Raw genomic sequence first — 25,238 nt, 5'->3', positions numbered from 1 at the left:
TGACTTCAAGAAAAATGCTGTGTTACATGGCTAATTGAAAATCTAGTATCAGGTCTTCTAGTGGAATGATATGTGCAAAAAATAATCAGATTGACTTTTTTTTTTTTCCTCCAAACGCAGTAGAGTTTTGACTCAACCTACTTAAGTTACTATGATGCTTCCGTCATAGTAAATGTTTTAGTAGTGATTTTGGTGTTTTATGATAATCAAAGCATACGTTTGTTCTTATATCGTCAAAATACAAAAAGTAAGTAAGTGATACCTGAGTTGCCAATATCTGATCTTTTTGTTCTTTTAAAAGGGTTGGCTTCAGCTCAGTGGGTATGTCAATTTAAGTTTAAAATAACAGACCTTGGGAGCTACACTGCTTGAATGACTCACTGAAGAAGTTTTCATAGTACTCTTTTTTTTTTTTTAATTTGGCCTTTGTTCAAGCCTACTTCATCTTAGTAGTACTGTAAATATTAGTCAGACATGCTGACGTGTGAACCAGGTTCTGCAAAACTTTGTAGATACCGAACAAGCTGTTTTCTTCAGTTCTTTTTCTGGTTCTGTATTTTGGATCTTGGTTATGCATTTGGAAAGCCTCTATTCTTCAATCTGAGAAAGAATTGTTCTGATGTTAAAAAATGCATTAGAGTAACTGAAGTTGTCTTCCAGCATTTTAGTGATACACAATTGTAAATGGGCTGGAAGGATTTTACACTTTTTTTGACTGGACATCTTTCTAATAGATTCCAGCAGGCACATTGGTATAGCTTCTGGTTCTCAGGAGGAGAAAAGATGCATAGTGTCTGGGCATTAAATGCCTACAACTACTTAGGGTGATGCTGTAGGTGATGTATAGAAGTCTTTGGCTAACTGAAAGTGGGATGGGTGAAACAGAGTAGCAGTCAAGATAGTTATTGTAACTTTTTTTTTTCTGATCTATTGCAAACTTAACTCATGCCATAAATGTTTAATTTTCTAATCAGCAGCTGAGTATAATATAGTAGTAAATATTCATTTTCCCAAATAAAATGGAAGCTGGTATGTTTTTGTCTGAGTGATGGTATGCATTTGTTCTGACTCTGAGTGAATGTGTGTCTGCAGCCCTTCTGTAGTGACTCCTAGAGTTTGTTCCTACGTGGGTGCATAGGGTGCAGTGCTTTTTCATGTTCCCAGATCTTTCCACCTGCACAGTAGTTCTGACTTACCTGGGTCTCCCACATTAAGGCCATCAGCTGATGATTCTGGTACCCCTTCTGCATTAAATTCCTCTTCTTGGTAGAGGGGCTCCTCCTTCAGGTGTGCAAGGCCATTTTTCCTTTGCATATCTCTTTTCAGTTACACCTGTTGTGTACAGATTCTTACAGTAAGGTATTCTTTAATCCAGTGACACAGTCATGAAAGAAGTGCTCAGTCTACATTTCCTTCCAGTTTGGAGTACATTGAGGTAGATTTTCTTGGAGTTTATGCAGTCTGTGTCCTTTATTGACTTTGGATGCCAGCTTGGTTGGATGGCAGTAATACCGTGGATGAGCTGCCATGTAATTCCTTGGGAGAAACATGGGAACTGTTGGGGTTGTATCCCTAGAGTATTTATCCACTAGTCCTTCCAGGCTCATCAGTGATGTCTATGATCTCATGAATCTGATGAAGTAATAGCATAGTGGGAGAAAGGGGGTGGGGGAGGGGGGAAAACAGCTCTCAAGCAACACTTCAGCTTGAACTCTTGGTGTCATTGGTCTGATTCCTGTCTTTCTACCAACTGCTTTGCTCCAGGTATTGTGAATGCATGGTTAGATTTTTCCTGTTTGCAACTGAATGGTTCCACAAAATTCAACATGAAAATTCACCATAAACCTTCAGTCACTGTGCCAAAACTTCAGAGTCAGTATCAACTACCTTGAATGAAAGGAAAAGACCTTACGTTGGAACAAGGCACTCACACAAAAGATCAAGAGATCAGACTGTTGATTTCAAGGACCTCTGCTTCTGAGACGTCTCCATTTTCCTTTAGGTCCATCTCCAGAGCCTAAGCCTATATGAGACAGAGAAGCTCTGCCCACAGAGGATGCTTTTGGGATGCTTCTCAAGGTGTGACGTGGATGACCCCCTGCAGCCCAGGAATTCCACAAAGAGCATCAAGTAGAGACTGATTGATGTGCATTTGCTGGTTGTGTTGCCTTGAGCTCATGCAGAAAGATTACCTAGCTAACGACACTGATTATTTAGTAGTAATTTGTTTCAAAAACAGTACTTGCGGTTTATTACAAACCAGGATTCCTACCTTTTGGGGTCCTTTCCTTCAGCTACTCTGTAGACCTAAAGATAGTAAAAAAGTAATGGCTGCAATGACAGGCTATCTTAGAGGAGATGGAATATCTGGTTTTCTACCTAGATACCTGACCTATGAATGGAATATCAAAAAGAGTAAACTTTAAACTGTAGAATCCAAAGACTAGCTGTGTAGGGATTTCCAAAGTATGCATGATGGACTGCAGTTTCAGCTTCTTTGTTTATTTAGATAATGGGTACTTCTTTGCTAAAAGGCAATGTCTGTTTGGAAGGCCTGCAAGACAAGATCTTTAGTCACCAGAAGAACTTCTGCAGCCATGTATTAGAGTTCAGATCACAAGTAAAACTTGTCAGGCCATCTCACGTCACGCATGGACCTGCTGTTCAGGGATGATGAGTAACATTATCAGAAAGGTGATGCAACAGCCTCTCTTCTGCGTCAGAAAGCGCTTGATTATTGGCTCTGCTTCTGTAGGCTCCAGAATCATCTGTCATTAGTCTACCTGTCTACAGGGTTGAATAAACCAGACTGCCAGACTGTGTCCTGGAGATCTGGTCAAATGATGTTGATGTCTGATGTAGGAGTTCCTAACCTTGATCTCTTCAGCTCATGACACAGCAGAAGGTACCTGCTACTTTCCTCCTAGGGACAGCCTGGGTCCTAGGCTGTCTCCTGATTTCTTGGAGTTGAGGTAATCTTGCTTCTAACAAATATCCTATTTAATTTAATCTTCCAAAGAATACTTGTTTTTCATTGCCAAGATATTTCACTTCCGTGGATTTCCTGAGACAAGCCATTCAGAATCTCCAGATCTTTTCTCCAAAAGCTGTTGATATGTAAGGTGTTTTGCGTAGTTCGGAGGCTGTGTGACATTCATACTGGGGGAGAAATATGTAGTCACAATGACGGGAGGTTCTTAGAAGGAGGAAGAAAGAGTCTGCTAAATGTACTCATCTGGCCAACTAGGTATGGTTAGTTATCTTCCTGATGCTTTTCTGGAGCTGAGCTAACTTTGTAAGTCTCTGTGCTTCTTGTCTAGGACTATCTGCATGAATTGGAGCAATTCAGATTATCCATTAGATCTACTAAATTTTATTTAGGGGCAGGTCTTACTTATCTTTCCAGGGGAAATTTCTTGATATTTTTCAGTTCTGCTGCAGCCAATGTCATAAGGCATGTAAGAAGATAGCATTTCCAGGATGACAAGTGGGCTTTGTCTTTTGACATTGGCAGGACTGAGCCTCACTCCCTAAAACTGCTCCTCTGTTGTAGAGAGGTCTGAGCATAGTTACCTCTGCACAAGTGCTGTTGAACTGGATAATAGATTTTATGAGCTTACACTATGAACCTGTCGATGTAGAGTTGTCTGAGGAATCTGACTGAGTCCGTTAGAGCTCAAGTTCTGTTGGGGGCCTTTCCTAAAAATGGGGGCCCATCTTTGACGTTAGTGGGCAACTTAACTACGGGGGCCTTCAGCAAGCACTGTGCCGTTGTGAAATGGTCAGGAAACCATGCTCTACTTGACCGGGTGGCATTCCCATCGGTGTGAAAGTCTGTAATTTGGTTCAAGGTAACTGTGTTTTGTGGAGAGTGCTGGGGGGAGTCTCTCAGAGTGAAAGGTGAACATACAAATTATCATTCAAAACTCTGGTTACTGGTAAGTAGCTTCTACTTGTATACTTTTCAGTGTGTGTGGTGTGTCTGGACACATCATACAACCATATTGGGAAATATTTTACTTTGTGGACAAATAGGCAGATTGAAGGAGATGCCTCTTGCCTAAAAGGACAGGTTAACACTGAGGTGTGATCTGTAGCCGAGATGCACATCACAATCAAGGAAAGGAGTGGAAAGGTGCCCTTTAAAATATCTGTTCTTTCTCTGTCTTAACCTAGCTTTTTGTTGGGTGAAATACTAAAGTATAGTAGAGAGTTTGACACCAACTTTAAATTCTTCTGGGTGCTTTTGGCTCTCAGAGGTTGCTGTCTGCTGGGGATCAAGGTAAGTCCTATCTATGCCACTATGTCAGCTTTTATCACCAGCAGGGGAGCTTTCACCAGCAATCCTTCCAAAGGTGGCATGTTTTAGTGCCAGTAATTTGCTATAATAAAGCTTCAGCAGATCCTGCCATTAAATAAAGTTCCAGTAGATCCAGCCTTTGAATAGGAATCTTTTTTAAACATACAGCAGAACATATTTCAGAACATGTCTGCTCTTAAAAATTCAAGCAGAATTTTGAGATACCGCATTAACTTTTCATAATCTGTTAAGTACATGTAACTGAAATGAAATGTGAATTGACAGGGTGTTTTTCCCATGTGACTGTGTTTCTGTATAAAACAAAAAGAATCCTGAATTGGCTTCTGTTTCTTCATTGGTAAACAGATTTTTAATAGATTCAGGTTCCCGTTGTGTGATCTGACATCAGGGATCGGCTCTTGAAGCACCAGTAAATGTTCTTTTGTTTATTCGTGTTGGTTGGGGGAGAGAGAAAGCAGAAAAGCTATATCCAATTGAATTGGAGGGTAGAACAGCTAAGTAAAAGAACCTTAACCCATCGTCATAAGGGAGGGTGGTATCTGCATTTTCCTTTGCAAGTAGGTACCTGTAAAATGGATCCGTTCTTTGAACCTGTTTGCTTTTCAAAACCTGTTGTACACACTGGTGACATCGGAACCAGTGTTTTAATGTCTTCTCAGTTGATGTACCCTTCTGTTAGTAAGTGTCTTGCTAATGTTTGAGTTTAGTAGATTTTAGCCAGTATTCATCCCCCCCTCCCTGCGCTCCCTTTCAGTGGAAAACAAAGCTTGTTTCACTGTGATTTGGATGCTCTGCTGTGTATTTGGCCTTGTGTCACTAGTGGGAGGTAGGCATAGAGCTGTCCATTGTGTTAGGTGAAGACTCTTTCCTTCAGGTGATGCTGATTTGGGAACTTGGTAAGAAATTAAAACTCTGTAATTCATGTGGCAGCATCCTAAGTTAGTGTTGGCAGTGCAGATTTTAATTAGATGGGAGAGGACTTTGATTCTTTTTTCTCCATTATTACTACTTGATGAGTCCCAGGAAAATGTTTGCTTCTTGTCACATACATTAGTACAAGAGGTTTCAGCTGTTCCAAGCCTTTAAGTTACTGATTTGGTGGGAGAGGGGTGTTGTTTGCTGGTTTTGGGTTTGGCTCCTCTCCCTCCATCCCCCCCACCTGTATTGGGGGTGAATCCCTTGCAGTAAATTTAAAATTACTGAGAACAGGCTATGTTTTCTTTGCTGTGTTTTGTGAGTTCTGTTAGAAGTAGATTGTGCCCTTTCCATTTCATAGCACTGAGGTTCAAAAGCGTTGTTTTGCTATCTCTCACTTCTGGTTTGTTCATTATTGTAAGACTTGCCTCCGTCTGTTTTTATTCTTGACGTATTTAAAATAGCATCACTAGCAAAGGAAAATGTCAGTGATGTCTGATGGGACAATATTTGGAATTCTGTTGAAAAGTTCTTATATACTCTTCTCAGTAAAGTTTCACAGCAATATACAAAGTTACGTTACTTTTATATAGAAAAGAATAACATCAAATGGTCTGTGTGCATGTAATTTAATAGATGTGTCTGTATAGAACATTTATTTAGTTATCTTTTAGAATATGATGACTCAAAATGAAGAGCTAAAGCCACTTTGCCTCAGAAACTTAAAAGCAGATGAAACCATTAAACACTGCAGTGCTTAGCAAAACAATTTGTGAAGACAATAAACCACCTTTAAAAGCCTGTAGCCTCCCTGTAATAAGTGAGAAAATTTTACAGCAAGTACCTTTTTCATGTTTACCTTACACCAGTTTGTGAAGACTTGGAAAAAGTGCAGGAAACCAACTGGGGAGCAAAAAAGCAGGGAAGTCTGTTTCTCAGAAAGTGATGGTGTCCTGCTGTTTCAGGTCACCATATAGATGGAGGCCTTAGAACAGACCTCTTCTGTTCACTGGCTCTAAAACACATCATTTATTTCTCAATTCTAAAAGAATTTGAATACATGTTGTCTTCTCTTCTAGCCAGTATACCTTAAGGTTAGTTTTACAAACATTTTAAGATGCTATTTTTGTTTCTTCCATATCCTATTCCTGTTTCTGTCCAAAATATAGCACAACGACAAAGACAAATTGAAATAAATAGAAAATTAGAAAGAGGTTTGGCCAATATTCACATGATATTTGAAAAAGGGCTTTTGCATATACAGTTACATAAAGAAAGTGATGTAATTGCTTAAGTACTTGTGTAGTACACATTTCTGATTAGTTTTTGCACTGAATTTGGTAATAAATCTGTGTATTTGAAAGCTAGCATATTTTATAGTTGCCAACCTATGAAAATCAACGTTTCTTCAGGAAAACATTGAAAGTACTAATGCAATACAGAATTAAAAGCTTTCAAATACAGTTCACAAACTAAAATTAGCAGTTTCAAATGGCAGTGATTTTTAATCAGTCTGTTCTGGATGGCATAAATTGAATTAATAAAATGTTGAAGTTCTTCAAGGTTTTACACAGTTGTTGCTGTCTTGTCATACTGTTGTGCATCAAAATAGAAATCAACTCCCTGTCTTGACCTCTTGCTTTGCACTTCCCCACCTGATTTCTCTCCCCAAAATAGCAATAATAAGGTAAAATAATCTCTCTGGGGAAAGTTGAAGACTCTAGGCCATATTATATTGCAGAGTGATGGAGAAGCAGCTATGTATGCTAACAACTAAAACCTGACCGTGTGTTTTACTCAGGCTCTGAAGCCAGCTGGCACTGAATGAAAGTCTCTGACCTTCTAAACCAGAATGGACATGTCCTAACTGCCCACTGGGTCCCGGGTCCATGCTGACACCTGAAACGTGCTTGGGAGCAGCCCAGAGGAGTGCTAGGTGCCCTGGGTCAGTGCTGCTCTCTAATGGGGAGATGGTGAAGTCCTTCGGCACCACTTCCCGTAGGAGTGCGGACTTGGCCTCGGTGTCCTAGGGCATGATAACTTGCTGAGAGGGAAGCCAGGAGGGGAACAAATGCTGTTGCTGCTGCCTGCAGTCACTGCCTGTCTTCTGTGTCTCTTGGTCACCTTTTCAGATGCCAGTGGATACAGCTGCAGAATAATTTATCTCCCCCACAAAAAAATGTGGAATTAATTTCTTTGAACACCTTATATAATAGTAAGGTAGTTCCTGTCTCAGGGGCAGGTTATACAGAGGAGATCTGGAGGCATTTGTTACCTTAGACCTTCATAACGCTCCAAACTAGTGCTTCAGTTAGTGAGGATCAAGGCCTGAGAATAAAGAAAAAAAGGCTAGAATACAAAACATCCTCTTCAGTGCAGAATCCGTGAGAAACAGATAACTGATAAGCATTTTAACAGGTACAAAAGTTTATTACAAGCCAATTGTGTTAGCTGGAACACGTAAAAAAAAATCTGGCGTGTCCAAGATTTTAGGACAGAGATATAGCCAGTCCAGAAAAAAAAAAATCTCATCTGATCCAATCAAGTAAAAGCTGTGTGTAGGAGGTTCCAATTCAATTGAATTTTTAGAGGTGCTCTTAATATTGTTACACTTTCATAAGAGAAATTGATATTTCTTTAACTGTTTGAAAATTTGATTTTTTTTGGCATTCAGTTATGTGCAAACCTGCATGTTATATTATTGGTGAAGCAATTTAATCTTCTAAATCTTCTGCTGCGTTTATTTTAGTGAAATGTCACAAACTTTTTCCAAGGCATTATGTATTTAGGTAAAAATGCTACCCGAATTACTGAAATATATTTTTATTATTGCTAGTGTGATTTAACTGCTGAAAACAAAGGGAGCAGCACCATGAGGCTGTGAAGTGCTTTGAAGGCTAGTGGTTATCTTGAACCACAATTGTTACAACTTTTAAGATGTAAACAAGTTTATTTTGACAATTGTAAGAATTTGGGTTCTGGATGGAAAGATGAACTGAGTGGAGGAAGAAACAGTTACCTTCTTACTTTAGGGAGAAAATAGTATGTGAGGTTACTTCTTCATACTTAGTGTATGAAATACGTATGTATGAATACTCAGCTGGGTATGGCAGGGCCAGCTTAAATGTTGCATTAAGTGCATTATTAGCCATTCTTACACTTAACTGCTGGTGTAGGAAAGTTAATTTCCTAGGTACAGATCAAAATGTTAAAAGGCAAAAAAATGACACTGTCTTCAGCTATTGTAAAGATATCATCGAAATGGAAGAAAACCCCTACTTAATTTGGCAAGAAAAGACAGGGAAAATAGTAACATAGGTCTTGCCCAGTACTCCTCCCTGTTCCCAAAATTGATCTGGTCTTGTTTAAAGCCCCCCCAAAAAGGTATTTGCAACTGAATTTTTCCAAACCTTACACATGTAATTTTTGTATTGGCTTGAATGTAAGTGGCCTCAAAACAGAGGTGATTATGTTTTTTTGATTAAAAATAAAATTTGACAGAAGTATGCAAAATACAAGCTTGCATTCATCTCTGCATGACTCAACACCCCACGATGTTATGTACAGCTTTTTTCTCTTGTGCATTTTTGTAGTGTGATGCTCTCTTCCTATGCAGTCATGCAATTATTTGTATGAACGTGTAAGCACTAAGCACGAGATCCCTTTGCAAGCAGGATCCACTCTAATTGCTCTTCTTCTGTCTGCCGAAAGCCGGCTCTGTCTGTGGGGCTGCGTGTGTCCTGCTCAGTAAGCACGGTTGCGGTTACGTTTCTGGGTGGCCACCCGGGTGGCACCGCCTGCTTTGAGCTAGTTTCCTCTGAAGCAGACAGGCTGTGTTCATCTATTCTGTATCGCGCTTGGCTGTGACAAGGTCTTGTGTGCTGCTCCTGTGACCTCAGGGAATGAATTTTTCTCTGTTTCTTTTAAGTTTGGAGTGTTTGAAACAGCCTATGTGGGTGATGTTTTTATGGTATGAAATCAAGGATTGTGTGTTGAGTGGTGTGAGGATATATTAATTGAGAGTGGAAAGCCTGTTGAGAAGTTGTTTACAGGCTGGGTAGGACAGAGGGAGTCACACTCAGTGCAGTCTTACCCATACTGATGTTTGGGAACAGTTCCTGGAGTGGTGTTCCCAAAACTGTGCCCAGGCTTTGTCTTTGAAAAAAGCTGTTTGGAGCAGTGTAGGTGGCTGCTCTCTGGTCCTCCGTGTGTAGCAGGCTAGGTGTATGCGGGAGGTACAAATGCCCGGAAGGAACTGGTATGCCATTACAAGCATAGCTACCTGGCAGGCTGCTGTGCCTCATCAAATTCTTGCAAAGCTGGTCCTGGAGCTTCACTTGAAGCAGGTGTGGAGCTCCCGTGCCATCAGGTCCTAGGGCTGCTGCTGCCTGCTCAGTGAGGATATACACCACAGCACCAAAAAAGTTTTCTCGTGATTTTAAGGGACCATGTGGTAAATGTGCAGTTACGCAGTGATTTGTTTTTTTCTCTTTCTCAGGTTTGAAGGCATATATTATTTAGAAATTTTAATGAGCCTGTACAATGCATAAAATGCATGTGGACACCATCTTGTACCTGTGCAGTTCTCCAGTGCAATCATTAACGATGTGTTTTACCATTTGGTGACTTTCCTTTGTCTCGCTTAACAGCCTTGCATGACACTTGTGTAGAAAAATACACATCTTTTCCCTAAGAAACAGGCAAGGATATAATTTAAGTAATGTCTTTTATATTTTGACTTACTTTAAATTGCATTTATTGTCAGATGAGTTCTTGTCTTACAAACTTGTCTCTCTCTCCTTGAACGTCATTTTGTAGTTAATTTTTTTGCGAAAATACAGAGAAAGCTTACTAGGCTTCTGAAGTCTTACAGTAATATTTTCAGATATTACTCTAAAGGATGAACCATTTCCTCCAGCTTAAAATATTAAGCCAGCATTGCTTCAGCTTGCTTTGCAAGGCTTAACTATATCTGCAGTTATGTAAGTTTCAGTTATGTGATATTTCATGGGCATCTATTTAAACATACAACTATTATTTTTAGTTGAAATATAGACTATATAAAGACTTAAAAGATGTGGGATCAAGGTGGACAACCTTGGCAGCAATGGCCTTTGAACCAACAGCAGTGGATGCAGTCATTTCAGCACCAGCAAGATCCAAGTAAGTATATAGAAAGCTTTGTGGATTTTTTTTTTTCAAATCTGTTGTCATTTGAATTTTTGAACCTTTGTTACAGAGCATGACTGATAGTTGCTTTTTTATAGCTGCTCTCAAGATAATACTGAACAACTAGAAAAAATAGAAAACATACATAGATTCCAAATGTTTTGACATACTTAATATTTAATATGCAAAACACAGGCGAGCAACCTGAGTTATCCTGGACAAATTATCAACATTTTACCAATCATAGAGATCAGCATTTAGATCTCGTGTACTTTTGCAGAATCTGTATTCCTGCCAGTTCTTAGCCAAGCTGAATCATTTATTTAAGAAAAATCTGCTGTTTATTGAGTGCCTGTGTGGCAGAAGTACTAATGCAGATGTACACACAGAAAAACTGTCACTGTAAGATTAGTATGATATTCAGTTTAGGTTACAGCAGTGATGCTCATGATCTCGTTTGGATTTTGTTTCCCCACCAAAAAAAACCCCACTTTAAACAGTAGAACATAATTTACCTTAAATTGAGAGTGAGGTGACAGCAATTCGAAGTATCAAGACAAATAAAGAAGTGGATGAAAAGAGTGGAGGTCTGTATTTAATACTTGGGCAGAGTGATCAGGCACACTGGTTTTACATTACTTTCTATCACTTCAGTTTCTATAACTTCACTAGAGAGATTTCCTGACTTGATAACGAGCAGAAGACATACTCATCTGAGAGTGCAATTTATTTACTTACTGGTGGGAATGGTAGTAAAGGAAAAAAAGGGGGGAGAGAACTGTAACATAAAATAGCATACCAGAAATCAGGGGTTATACGAAAAGTATACATTGCAAAATGTAGTTTTCTAATTATGTATCTTTCTTACACTTGAATCTTCATGAATTTAGAATTTAAGGCTGTATATATATCTCTTTGATACCAAAATTAGTTCACTTATGAAAAAAGTGTATTACTACCACCCATTCAGTGCTAATGTGAACCTAATATAATCTGCTTTATGGCGTTTTGAACATATGCAGAGAAACTCTACTTCAGCAAGTATGTATACTGACATTTGCTTTCAGTTTTACTGTATACTGTGACTAAGTTTTAATGGTGCTCATGGTACTTGCTGAAGGTAAACGCCTGTTTCTCTTGAGCAATGAGACTTGTACGTGAGAAACAGTGTTAGACTTCAGACATGTGAATACTAACCTTTTAAATTTCCTCTGTTTATTTTAGGCCAGATTGACTGGGCTGCATTAGCTCAGGCATGGATTGCTCAGCGAGAAGCCTCAGGGCAACAGAGTGTAGTGGAACAACAAGGAATGATGCCAAACGGACAGGATATTTCAGGAATAGAGTCTGGTCCAAACAACCATAATAATTTTCAGGGGGATCCCAACTTCAACAGAATGTGGCAGCCAGGTTTGTTTTCCTTCCCATTCATTCTTTTTTCTAATGTAATGAAATTTTGTTTTTGTCAGACAGTTTTGGGGTGAATATGCCCCATCCCTTAGGTTTCAAGATGCAAAACTACCAGTAGCATTAACTAATTAACTGAGTATCACAGTTGCTACTTTCCAGTCAAGTGTTCCACGAAGTGGGTAACAGTACAGATACAAAGGTCTGGTAACACAGCTCAGTAATCTCTATATAAAATAAATAAATTGGTTTTATAATATACATATGCAGAAGATTTGTTCTGTTGCTGAATGTTGTAGAAAGATAAAATGTGAATCGCAGTAATATCTTTATTTCACTGGATCTTATTCTTACATCTTATGTGTTTTGTTGCTTATCCCACTGCAATAGGAATAGCAGCACTGAAGGCAGCAGGATGCCTCAGAATTAAAGAGCATCTGTTGCCCTCTCCTGTAGCGTAATACCTGCTTCTGGCATGATCTTGCCACGTAGAATGAGTTCAAAATATAACTGGCAGATGCTGGCTTTAGGTGTCTTAAAGTCTTGAAAAAGGAGATGGGCAAAATTCTGTGTGTGAAATACATTTTAATTGCATGTTTCATATACTTTGCCCTATTTTACTTTCATATCTGATTGTCATCTGCTTAATTTTTCAGTTATTGTAAGTTGGTTGAACGCTTCTGTTAGTATTGATTGTTTTCAGTTCTTTATAACTTCCTCAAAACTTCAGTTTTGGCCAAAAATTAATTTTCTTTTTAAAACTTCATAAAATAACGCTGCCAATAAGCATGGGGTAGATATGAAGTTGTTTTCTGAAGGGTTTGTTATGTCACAGCACTATAATGCAATTTGACATGCGTGAGCAAGGTAGTTAGTAAGCCTGCATGCATGCCTTCTGTTGTCTTGGTGAAAACTGCACTTCGTGCTTGATTCTGTTAATGACTGAAAGAATAACACCTCCAGTTTTCACTGTGACTATTCAAATTTATTTAAGTGCAATGTTTAATACAAGTAGGCTTAAAATGTCATTGGCAGTTCTTACATGTGTGTAACAAAAGGGAGGTAGCCATCAGTTTCACTTAAGTTTCACTTAACTGCCGTGGGCTATAAGTTATTGTAGCCACGTGTAAGAATTTTAACTTTACTATGTGGCGGTGCATGGATTGTATTCTAGCTGTATTTCTGTATATCAAGTAGAGGTTTTCACAGAAATACTGTGTCATTACTGGACAGCTTCTTTTTTCATACGATCCTGTGGCGGTGAGTTCTTCCTCCTATGCTTTTTTTGACTGTGAGGTGAAAGAGAATAATATCTTAAGTGGTAGTTTTTGCAAATAGTCACAGAATGGTAAAAGTGAGCAAGACATTTTGCTGATAATTACAAATATCTGGCACCCAAGGTAACCCAGAAAATGCAGAACAGGAAAACATCTTGGCTCTAGGAGAGAAAATAATGTAATGGCTTTTGTTAACAGGAAACAATGTGCCAGTGCATTTTTTTATCATTGGGTATATCATTCGGAGAATACATTGTTTTCCCAGTTTTTGGGACACTGATAAAGGCCGTGCTGATGCAGATATGACCCAGCTTCCCTTAATTTAGGCAATGTCATTCTTAATGTGTAAGAGTAGTCACAGCAGACAAACTAAATCATAGCATGTATGGCTAGCCAAAGTTCTCTTCACGTATTTACTCTGTTTCTACAAAGTTTCATCTTTCTCCATATCCTTCCAAGTTTTGTTTTGGATCCAAAAGTCCTTTATGAGCTACTAGCAAAAAAGCAAAATGGCAATCTGAAAACCAACTGCATAACTAGCAGTGAAGGGATTCATGTTCCACAAGTGAAAACAGCATCTGTTGTATGCGATTTGCAAACTTCCAAGTCAGTTGACTTCAAGTAAACTGGACATTTAAATAATAGTGTCAAATGTTAACACATACCCTTATGAACAATAACTTTTGTAAATTTTACTTAAAGGATAAAGGATTCTGTCCCTTAGACTACTTTAGGAGTATTGACTCCGGAAAAAGATTTGATTAATCAGCTAAACATGACCTACCAGGATGACAGGGAGAGTGAAAGGAGTGATATAAGCTTTGAACATGCAAAAAAAGAACAACCAAGTAGAAGAGCAATGTTAACCCCTTTTAGTTGCTACAGTAATGGATCCAATTATGATGCAGATGGGAAGGACAGTAAAAATCAGAAAAATTGAAAGAATTATTAAAGGACTGGATGGAAGGTAGGAGTTATCCTCAGAGACTAGATATTAATTCTGTCACAGTCTACAAATATCTGTATAGTGGACATAGTTCTTAGACTGATTTCCTAAGAAGATAAATCTTATGGTCACATTAGCTATTAATTCATTCCTTAAACCCTTTTCACTCTGTTAGCCAATTGTAAGTTACATTTGAGGGCTTGACTGTAGCTTATGCTGGGACCTCTGTTAGATATTGGCAAATCTAGGGAATTGTCCATTGTCAAGCCACAAGACTTTGGAAAGCAGGTTTCAGTGGTTCTGCTGCTCACAAAACCATTTGCTTTCCTTAATAGGTCTTTTAAGTCTATTATGCAAAGACATAAAATAGCTCATTACTTTGAAAGTTGAAACAACATAAACATAGAGAAATATTGAGCAGTGCTTTAACAGTTTACACAATTAGTAAGTGCTGTGGTGGACTCAATATCATGTAGTGTCTATGTGTCTGTCCAGTTCTGCCCCCCACCATGTTTTAGTTCAGCTACAGCTATTTGTATTTCCTTCATTTAGTTGAAGAAATTATTGAGACAGTATAATACAGTCTGTAGATTTATGATTCTTCGTAAGTTTATCATCTCTGTTGCTTTGAGGAAACTTGTGATAAATACAAGAATACTTGAGTGATTGGTGACTCATATAAATCATACTAACTTGGTATTGAATTGTATTCTAAATCCTAAACAGAATGGGGAATGCCTCACCAACCCCCTCACCCACCTCCAGATCAGCAGTGGATGGCTCCAACCCCAGGTCAAATGGAAATTGTTCCTCCATCTGAAGACAGCAACAGTCAGGACAGTGGGGAATTTGCTCCTGACAACAGGCATATATTTAACCAGAACAATCACAACTTTGGGGGACCTCCCGATAACTTTGCAATGGGGCCAGTGAACCAGTTTGACTATCAGGTGAAACATATTTGTTGCTTTAATATTGTAGACGCGCAGAGTCCCTTCCGTGGATGTGTTCCTCTAATATCATCTAGCGGCGACTTTCATTCTTCAGTTCTACAAACATCTACAGAATCTGTTATCTGCTAAGATACATTTTTACCAAATACTTTACAGAAGAGACTTTAGAGTTTTCAGTTCTGTTCTGAGGCCAAAGGGTTTTTTCTATACTAGTCATGAGAAATGGCTGTTGTCTGCAATATTAAAATGAATCACTGTGTTCCAGTATATAAATTAACATTATGTAGTTTTGTGTTTAAAAAGAAAAATAAAAGAGGAGAAGGAGGAGGGGAAAAAAAAGTTCAGAAATACAGCAGATAATGTACCATAGGGAACAGTCCTGTATTTGCAGGGAGATAGACTGGATGATCCATTGATCTTTTCCATATCTATCTACTGTGATTCTTTGAATAAACAATGGTATTTCTAAAAAATCCACATCCCATTTTTTCTTCATTCTGGCATACAAGTTGCATAGCATAATAAATCTGTAGGTGGTTTTAGCACTAATAATAGCAGGGGACATTGCACAAATCTTTAAACACAAAGAAGTTTTGGATCTTTCCCCTATTTTCAGTATTTTTCTTTCAAAACTCTTGATATAAATGACGAACTACACCTGTTAAAACACCTACCTCCTGTTCATAAACAAACCCAAGGGAAGACAGGCAGAAATGTGCTTCTATCTTCTGGCCTACTTTTCTCTATTATTAAATTCTCTTGTTCAGCAATATTGTTAGGAAATGAACCAATATTTTCAAGTACACTAGTTTATTATAATTTCCTTTGTTTACTATTGTGGGACCAACTCTTAAAATTAATTTCTCTAAGTACAACAGAAAACTTGTTTTACAGTGAATAACAGAGGGATGCTTGGCCTGAAATTATAGTGGAAGAGTGCTTCTACCATTAGTGACTTAAATAGACAGTCAGTAGAATCTAATAAAAAAATTGATGCTATAACTTTCTTCCTAAACACTCTCCCCTTAAATAGTTTCATTACGCTTTTCTGGGCAGCAAAAACTAAAACAAAAACCCCCTCATGTATGCCTCAAGACTTGTGACTTTTGGATTGGATAGAGCTTGCTCAGAACCCAGGGTCTGTACTAAACTTGCATATTTATGCATTTAATATTTTAATCAGCCATACTAATAACATCTGTGAATGATTACTGGAAAGTGCACAGTGCAAAGTTCTGTTGTAATAAAAGCTTGAACTTTTCATTTTTTGTCCTCACGTCGTAGTTACAAGGAAAGACTGCTAACATAGCTAGACTTCTAAACCTTAATTTTGTGTACTCTTCATTTAACTGCATGCTCTGATGATAAGCTGGCAAAGAACTGATGGAGATAGATGGTGATTATAGGGCTTAATGTTTAGCACAATATGAAAAGAGATTGGTTGAAGCCCTTTCAGCTTCATTAGTATCCCTTCTTAAATCTAAGTTTACTCATTAAGTATTTAAGGAAAACTTGTTTCCTGGGGACCACAGAAAAAAAGATTGAGAGATCTCAGTAGCCTAGAAATCATGGATTCCTACTTGCATGGATTTCTGTAGACCGACTTGCGCACATGCTGTATTTAGTGTTACATGTGAAGAAAAATAAACTGCATTACTCTTTCAGCATGGGGCTGCTTTTGGTCCACCTCAAGGTGGATTTCATCCACCTTATTGGCAGCCAGGACCACCAGGGCCGCCAGGTCCACCAGCACCTCCTGCACCTCCTCAAAATCGAAGGGAAAGACCCTCATTCAGAGACCGACAGCGTTCACCTATTGCGATGCCTGTGAAGCAGGAGCCTCCACAGATTGGTACATGTTAACCACTCCTTAATGAAAAAACATAAAAGATATGTTTTGAAAAGAATTGCAAAATTTGAAGACTTTTTTTTTAAATAAAGTAAAAAAGAAGGGAAAGAAAAAGCTATTATAAATGTTTTTTTCCCCACAATCAGTTGTGTGGCTTGTTTGTATTGGGATGGAGGGTTTGCTCCTTCATTCTTGGTGGTTGGTTGTTTTTTGTGGTTTTTTTTTTTCTTTTTGGGGGGGAAGGTTTTTTTCATCTTACAAAACTGTAAACCTTGCTTATGTAGATGCTGTGAAGCGTAGAACTCTGCCTGCCTGGATTCGTGAGGGTCTGGAAAAGATGGAACGGGAGAAACAGAAAAAATTGGAAAAAGAGAGGATGGAGCAGCAACGTTCACAGATGTCTAAAAAAGAAAAAAAGGAAAGTGAGGAGGCTGAAGAAGGGGATGGTCCACGGTTACCTCAGAAAAGTAAATTTGTAAGTAGAAGAGTTTGCTTTTTGCTCAGGTTTGTATTTTCTGAAAGGTATCAACTTTTTGGTCTCTTCAAAAAAGAGACTCTGTATTCCTGGTTATCTCTTTGTTTCTGTTGCTGAAAGTACAGTTAAGCTGCTGCTTAGTTGATATTTACTTGGTGTTTTGAAGTTGTTAAGGTCTGAGAGGTAAAAGTATATTATTTGATCTGTAGTAGCAAAGAAAGATGAAATTGGGTTTTTTTCTGTATTTTGGGAACATAGATGGTCTTTGAAGGTTTGAATTCTAAATCAATAGCTGAACAAATTCAGGTACCTGTATTTGCTAAACTGAGCCCATTTAGGAAGCTTTGTGTTGCCTTCACTTTAGCAGTTATCTCACTTGTTTGCAGTTCTGAGTACCTGTCTGGCAGTGAACTGACAACTATTTACTTGTCTCATGTGGATAGAGAGGTACCTGCATGTTTATGAGGAGGGGAGAAAAGAAATAGAGTTTTATGATATCTGTAATACAGATTTCAGTATAAAGTAAATCAAGTTGACTATCATAAGTAGAAACTAATGAGTTTTACATCTAAGTTTTTCCTTAAATGTGTGATGCTGTTCTTGTAGGACAGTGATGAGGAAGATGAAGATGCTGAAAACACAGAAGCTGTAAGTGTTGGGAAAATCAGCAGGAGTCCATCCCCAGCTCCTCAAGAGGAGCAAAGTGAGCCAGAAATGACAGAAGAAGAAAAGGAGTATCAAATGGTATTAATAATACAGTTTTCTCAAAGTATTTCTGTCAATTTGCTCATGTTTTTCGGGCATAGCAAAGTAAAACACTTTCGCTGCCCGATACTGTCAGTAGAGGTATAGTACATATCATACAGTAAAGCAGGGTTATATTTGCATGTGTCTTTATAATGCTGTCTGTCTTATGTAGACAAGGATTTAGGTTATATAACTCATATTTAGCACAGTAGTGAAAGAATGTAATTACTGTAATCTTTACACTGATTGTTACTAATTCTGTGGTTTGGTTTAAGTTGTCAGATTCTTGAAAACTTAATGATTAAATGCACCCATCTGAAATCTATGCTTCAACCTCAGTTCCTGCGAAAGGGCATTTAAGAGATGTATTCTTTCAAGGAAGTGCTAGAAGCCTAAGTACTAGACCAGCAACAATGTCACTGTCTACAGAAACTTCATACTTTGAACTCATAGTTGTATGCTAATTGTACAACTGAAACCTTGTTAATGAAGGCTCTGAATTCTGAAAAGTTTCATGACTGTATTTTTGTAAAACACATGGCCAGACTGAGCAGCTTGGAGAGCTACCTACCAACATCTCAATATTTGTAGTAAATATGTAATAATAAAATCCTATCTAAGTAACCTCTGATGGTTTTTGAAGGATTGGGGTCAGTGAGGCAGCATGCCAGACAGAAATGTGCTCTTTATTTTTTGAAAGACTAAATGGGATTAGTCTAAGTACATTTCTGATTTACATACTCTTTTGTTGTATCATCTTTGACATGAGGAATCAGTGCCCTGGATGGCTGTGCGTAATACACGTGGAGACACTTCACAGTCAAAATACAAACTGTTCTGAAAGTTTTGAAATCAGGTCAAATTTAAACAGTTTCAGATTTACATTTTTAAGTCATGTCTGTTGAAAGAACTCATTAAATAAAATGTGCAGGAGAATACTTTCATAGCCATGAAAAGAAGTGAAGCTCTATGGATCTAAGTTGGATGCAGCATTTATTCAAGAGGTTTTGGCCTTTAATTGTATATACAATTTTCTTCAGATGATGCTGACAAAAATGCTGCTGACAGAGATTCTCTTAGATGTCACAAATGAAGAAATTTATTACGTGGCCAAAGATGTTCACCGTAAAGCAACTAAAGGTATGCCGGGGTTTTGGGGTTTTTTTTTTTTAGTTTCTTCTGTAAATATTCTATATTTGCATGTCTCTAGAACATTTAACCTCCATAGTTACCCCCCAAGAACAATTCCAGTATAATGCATCCAACTTGGTAGAGTTCAAATCCAGTAATCATGTACTGTTGTCCTGTGCAGTGTATTGTGAGTTACTTCAGTTATTCCATTTCTTTCATATAATTCATTTTAGTTAAAATGGTACTTGTGTGTCAATGGCTCTTGAGTTGTAGCTGTTTCTTATTGCTATCATCTTTTATCTCAAGTTCTTAGCTGTTCAGAAGTGAAAAGAGACGAACTTTGAGTCCTCAATTAGTAATCTGTTTGTTTTCACTATTAACATGTATTGTACTTACATAACAGATTTTTTTAACATAACTGAGTTAATCTAAATATGTAACTACTGAAACCTGAAAATTATGTGCAGATGCTGTAACTTGGAAAGTGATTTATGAGTATATATTTGGTTTTTTTCTGTTCACTATTAATTTGCAGTTAAATTTTAAATCTTCATGGTCAGAAAAATCTAGAAGTGGTTTTAAATGGATGATGCGTTTTTAATGTTTCTTCTCTCCCTCCAAAGAACAGCAATAGTAGTAGATTTAACAATACCATAGACTCATGACTATGAAATCGTGGCTATTTGTGTTAACATGTTGTTCCTGTTGTTGATGTGATACAAAGCTCCTGCAAAACAGCTGGCACAGTCCAGTGCACTGGCTTCCCTCACTGGACTCGGTAAGTATGTTCCTTATTTTTGAGAGGGCTTAAAGGGGGAGTTTCACTCTTGCCTTGCGTTTCTAGAAATTGCATTTTGAAACTAGGTTTTAATTGCCCAGGAGTATGGGTCACTTTCTGATAATGTTGTTACTATCAGCACCTTTGTTTGTTCCACAGGTGATCCTACTGATATAAGTGGGATGGTTTTTGGAGTAAAGGACTAGTCAGTGTGAGTTAGTGTATGAGTATCTTGCCCTGATTTTGAAAATACATAAAAACTTTAGATAAATTTACTTTTCAAAGTATGACTGTTTCAGAAGCACACTACAGTCTTCAGAGAGAGGAATACTGGTTTATATTGTTCGCCTATTTTGATCCATCCAAACAAAAAGGGAAAGTTGGTAGAAGAGTAATGTGAAAATCTATAAATAAAAATATTATAAACTTTGGAATTACTATTTTATGGAAAAGCTACATAAGCACAGAGGCTCCCATATCATATATTACTAGAAACAACACGGGAAAAAGATTGAAATTCCAACTTGAGACACAACAGTGAAAGATCTTTCCCAATATGTTTTTTATCATCTAAAACGTACTACACCAGTGTCAGTGATCAGTTATGTGTTCGTTACGTGGAATTCTGATGAATTAGATTGAATGTTATCATCACAAGTATCTGCATGTTTTAAAACTAACTCAATAAAGATCGTAAGAATCTCAGACTGAAGAAAAGTTAAAATATCTCCATGTCAGATGTTTAAATTGACTTTACCTTTCTTATCAGTCCAGTAGTTACTAATATCTCTAGGGGAGAAGAAAGTTCATTTCTATTCCATCTCCGTACCTGTCAAAATGCAGTGTTTTCTAGATCAATATAGAAAAATTGATATGGCATTCAGAATTTCTGTAGTCTTGGACTACGGAGGCGGCTGAAGTCATTTCAGAGGTGTCTTCTGGGAAAGGTCCCAGGCATTTTCTGTCCAGTTGCTGATACAGAGGCAGGCACTGTTATAATCTCTGCAGGGAGCTTTTTTGCCCTTCCATACAATGAAAAAAGTACCATGATCACAGTGATTACTTGCCGAAAATAGACGAGCTGTTCCAGAAGGAGTAGAACCAGACAGTGAGCATCAATGCAGATATGGGGGCCTTGGTCACATCAAACAACACTGGCACTTACCAGAATAAAGTGACTTCTTCAGAGAAGAGGAAGTGAAGGAAGGGCAATGTTACTCTCCTCTTTGCCCCACAGAAATATTAAGAACAAAGCTTAATCTTTCCTCGTGATAGACTGGACTTTATGCACGCAGGTGGACTGGGTGGTTATGGATCAGGAGACAGTGAAGATGAGAGGAGTGACAGAGGCTCTGAATCATCTGATACTGATGATGAGGAATTACGACACAGAATCAGGCAAAAACAGGAAGCATTTTGGAGAAAAGAGAGAGAACAGCAACTACTACTAGAAAAACAGCTAGAAGGTAAATCATATAATGTCTTCCTACTATGTTGCTGTATATGGAGTGTACTAAGTATATGTAAATTGGTGAGGAGGGGAAACACATTTTAAGCCAAAAAATATGAAGCCAAATTTAGAAATACCATTCTTTAATTAAAAAGTTTTAACAAAAAAGATGCTTGAGCTACTTGATCAGAATGGGGTTTGCTTCTTTTCTTTCTAATAGAAAAAAACATACGTAGTGGTTCCCATAAGCTATTCTACTTCAGTGTTAAAAGAGCAGACGCGGTGTCTACATGATACAGATACTGTACTGTATAAATAATAGTATCACTATAAAAATGCATGTGTGTATAATGTATTTTTTAAAGAATTATTAATATCTCACTCTTGACTTGGGGATAAATTTCACCTTTCTGCACTGGACTGCAGTTTAAATAAACTTGATTTCTTAAAGTTGTATGCTCTAAGTATCCAAAGCCCATTTCACATCATCTGAAAAACTTGCTTTTCTGTTACATACTCTTGAGCAGTGTGCCTTTCACAATGTACAGTGGGAAGCTGCAGTTTCTTTGAACTCACCGTTCTCAGTTGTAGTTGAGGTTTGTTTCCATATGCTGCATCTTCATACAACTGGGTTTCTGTACCTAATACCAGGGAAAGATTATTGAACCCAGACAGTTCACACTTAGCCTCTGAGAAGGTGGCAGGCTTGATTTTAAAGAAAACAAAAATAAATCTGTGATTTACCTCTGCTTCTCCACACAAGGTAAGGTTAGTCCTTTTGTACCAATAGTATAGGTCAAAAGGGTATCACAGTCACCTCGCACTGCTGAAGAGCAGTCTAGATCAACAGATGAATACAATGGTAAGCAGTTGTGATCTAAGTTCATAAGCTGGGGCAAAAAGTGTTATTACGCTAGCATACTTTTTTCTTAGTTTAAGATGGATGATTTCCTCCTTTTAATTTTAAAGGCCTAGAAATATAAGACATATGTATCCCTTAATAAAAGGCTGAACTAGCTAAATTTTTGGTTTCCTTAACATTCCTGTCTCACTCTGAGTGTTTTAAGATCTATGCGTAAAAGGATAGCTGTATGGAGAGTGACTGAGTGGTGGCCTGTGACCTCTGTTTTCCTAGTGCAGGAAGCCAGATGTCAGTTTGGGGACACCTCCATGGGGCTATTTACAGAAATATAAATCTAGAATAAAGAGTCTGATTCTATACATCCAAAATACCGAAGAATACTAAACAGAGGGTCTCATTTGTAGTGGCGTTTAGGAAAGGCAGAAGATTTCTAATATACAGTACAGTATCTTGCCTCTGCCTGTGTTACCTAATAACTCGGGGACTCTAGGTTAGAGTTGGCCATCAGTTGCCATTTGGATTGCACTGGGTTTCTGCATGGAGTTTCATTCCCTAAGTTAATTCAGGAACTGATGGCCCACATCAAAAGGCCATTTTTGGGTTAAAAATGTTGAATGTCCATTTATTTTTTTGTGGGTTCAATTTAAAATGGGAAGAGGAGATAAACTTGGCCAGCAATGCAAAGGTTCCTAGGTTGAATAGAAATAAGTAAAACTTTTTTAAAGTTGGAAACCTCTGGAAAATGCTCTGAGGATCTGAATTTCTTTATTTTGCTGTATGAAAATCTTGGCCTGCTACTCATTATATTACTTTCAACAAATGTATTTTTAATTCTTCTGTGGTCGTCTTACCATGTTTATAGTATTTGCTGACTACCAAGCTTATATATAATCTCAACTGACATTAACTTTTTATTTTGTAAGAGCTTCACCATCTATCTGTGTTAAATGCTGTGGCCTTAACTTTTGAGCTGAGTCTTAAGCAAAACATTATCTAGAAGTCTCTTTTCTATGCTATTCCTCTCTCCCTTGCAACTCATTGGCTATAAAGCCTGTTAAAAACAAGGAAAAATGTAAACTGCTTGTACTAGTTAGCATTTAGGACTAATATAAGTTATCCTTGGAAAAAGCCATAAACCCAATATTTTATTTCAAAAAACAAGCATGTGTCACTACAGCAGAAGGTACTCCTCCATGACTTTTTTGAGTAATGAGGCCTACAAAACATACAGGTACAGCTGACATTGCTCTGAGTTTGAGAGGCCACCCATGCACTGGGTGGGAGATACAACTTCATTAGACCAGCCAGTGATTACTCAAACCCAGATGCACAGGGCTGGAGGGCAAGCAGGAAGTGTCGGTACCACTAGAGGAGTGTTGTAGGAAGGAAGAGGGGAGGATCCGGTGTGTAGAAAGGTTGCAGGAGGAAAATGTGTGTGTAGATGAATTTCTGGAGTTCTGGTGCTAAGGATATTTGTTTGAGAACTTCATCTTAAACCACTGAAACATGAAATAACAGCAAGGACTTCTAAAAGTGTCTGGGCTTGTGCACTTTTTCTAAACCAGGAGGACAATTTTTCTAGAATTCTAAAAATAGGAAATAACAAGTTGTTTGGTAGGTAGTTGGTATGATGGCAGTGTATTAATTATAGGTATTATGAAAAGTGCTTGGAAATTTGGTTTTGCCAAAAGTAACAGTATGGAAATTATTGACATATTAGTCCAAATTTATTGCATTTTTCTTTCGTATACTTTTTTTTCCAGAAGAGAAGCTACAAAATGAAAAAGTTTCAAAAGAGATGAATGAATTTATCAACAAAGAACAAAACAGTAACTCAGCATCCCAGGAGGCAAAAGAAACTGAAGCAGATATGGTTCATGAAAAGAAAAGATCTCCAAATGCAATCGCACCTGATACAGAACTCAAAAAAGAGGGTAAAGAGAGGACAGGAAGGAGTGGGTCAAGAAGCTCTAGCAGCGGTAGCACTAGCAGCAATAGCAGAAGCAGCAGCAGTAGCAGCACTGTATCTAGTTCATCCTATAGCACTAGCTCAGGTAGTAGTCGCAGCTCTTCGCGTTCTTCCTCTCCTAAAAGGAAGAAGAGACACAGTCGCAGTAGGACGCCTTCACATAAAGTTAGGCGCAGTAGAAGCAGGAGTTACTCCCACAGAAATAGGAGAGAGAGGAGTAGGAGCAGGGAGAAAACAAGGGAAAGGAGAAGATCTAGTAGAAATCGCAGTGCTGAAAGAGGGGAGAGGCGAAGAAATCGGAGTCCTTCGAGAGAGAGAAGCTGGGATAGACGTAGAAGTAGTAGCCGTTCAAGAGACAGGCGAGCTAACCGTGCAAGCCGCAGCAGGAGCAGGGATAGACGTAAAACTGAAGACCAGCGTAGAAGCCCTACTGGAAATAGGCACAAACATAAAAGTGAGGGTAAAGATCAAGAAAGGAAGAAGGAGCAGGGTGGAGGTGTAGATAAAGACAGAAAAAAGAACAGAGAAAGGGAGAGAGATCAGGAAAAAAGAAAAGATAAGCCCAAAAAAGAGGAAAAAGAAAGTAAGGCTGGCAATCATGATGACAGTAGATTAAAGAGAAAAAGAGACAGTGAAAGAACTTTCTCTCGCAGTGATTCAATATGTGTGAAAATAATAAGACAGGATTCCAGACAAGAAAGCAAAAAAATTTCTACCAAAGATAGCAAAAAACAGTCAGGCTCTGAATCTAGTGCGAGGAGTAGTTCTGAATCACCAGGAAGCAGTAAAGAAAAGAAGGCTAAGAAATTGAAGCATATTCGGTCATGCTCCATGGAGAAATCTCAAAGGTCTGGTAAGAAGGCAAGCCGCAAACACAAGTCTAAGTCACGATCAAGGTAGTATACTTTTTAAGTATTTTGTCTGACTTTTAAAAAATTTTTGATATTCATCTTCATGTGTACGGCATATGAACTTTTTTTAATAAAGTA

The 25,238-nt window shown here is 38.1% G+C and overlaps 1 protein-coding gene across 7 annotated transcripts in view; it reads left to right on the top strand.

Annotated features, from left to right (window-relative positions):
- The window catches only part of PNISR (PNN interacting serine and arginine rich protein), a 30,077-nt gene that overhangs the window by 2,688 nt on the left and 2,151 nt on the right, over nucleotides 1-25,238 (top strand). The window contains exons 2-12 of one of the 7 annotated variants that reach the window (XM_074862144.1): nucleotides 2,003-2,079; nucleotides 10,281-10,399; nucleotides 11,630-11,815; nucleotides 14,762-14,985; nucleotides 16,654-16,840; nucleotides 17,122-17,312; nucleotides 17,919-18,056; nucleotides 19,100-19,199; nucleotides 19,915-19,968; nucleotides 21,264-21,434; nucleotides 24,044-25,145. In XM_074862144.1, the coding sequence (XP_074718245.1) occupies nucleotides 10,312-10,399; nucleotides 11,630-11,815; nucleotides 14,762-14,985; nucleotides 16,654-16,840; nucleotides 17,122-17,312; nucleotides 17,919-18,056; nucleotides 19,100-19,199; nucleotides 19,915-19,968; nucleotides 21,264-21,434; nucleotides 24,044-25,145 (2,441 nt within the window). In that variant the 5' untranslated portion in view covers nucleotides 2,003-2,079; nucleotides 10,281-10,311. Of the gene's footprint in view, nucleotides 1-1,764; nucleotides 10,400-11,629; nucleotides 11,816-14,761; nucleotides 14,986-16,653; nucleotides 16,841-17,121; nucleotides 17,313-17,918; nucleotides 18,057-19,099; nucleotides 19,200-19,914; nucleotides 19,969-21,263; nucleotides 21,435-24,043; nucleotides 25,146-25,238 lie in introns of all 7 variants that reach the window. The other 6 variants (XM_074862139.1, XM_074862143.1, XM_074862141.1 and 3 more) reach the window with 6 other exon arrangements.

The sequence above is a fragment of the Strix uralensis genome, chromosome 3 (genome assembly GCF_047716275.1).
Source record: "Strix uralensis isolate ZFMK-TIS-50842 chromosome 3, bStrUra1, whole genome shotgun sequence".
Taxonomy (NCBI): domain Eukaryota; kingdom Metazoa; phylum Chordata; class Aves; order Strigiformes; family Strigidae; genus Strix; species Strix uralensis.
This window is presented reverse-complemented; position numbering and strand designations above follow the sequence as displayed.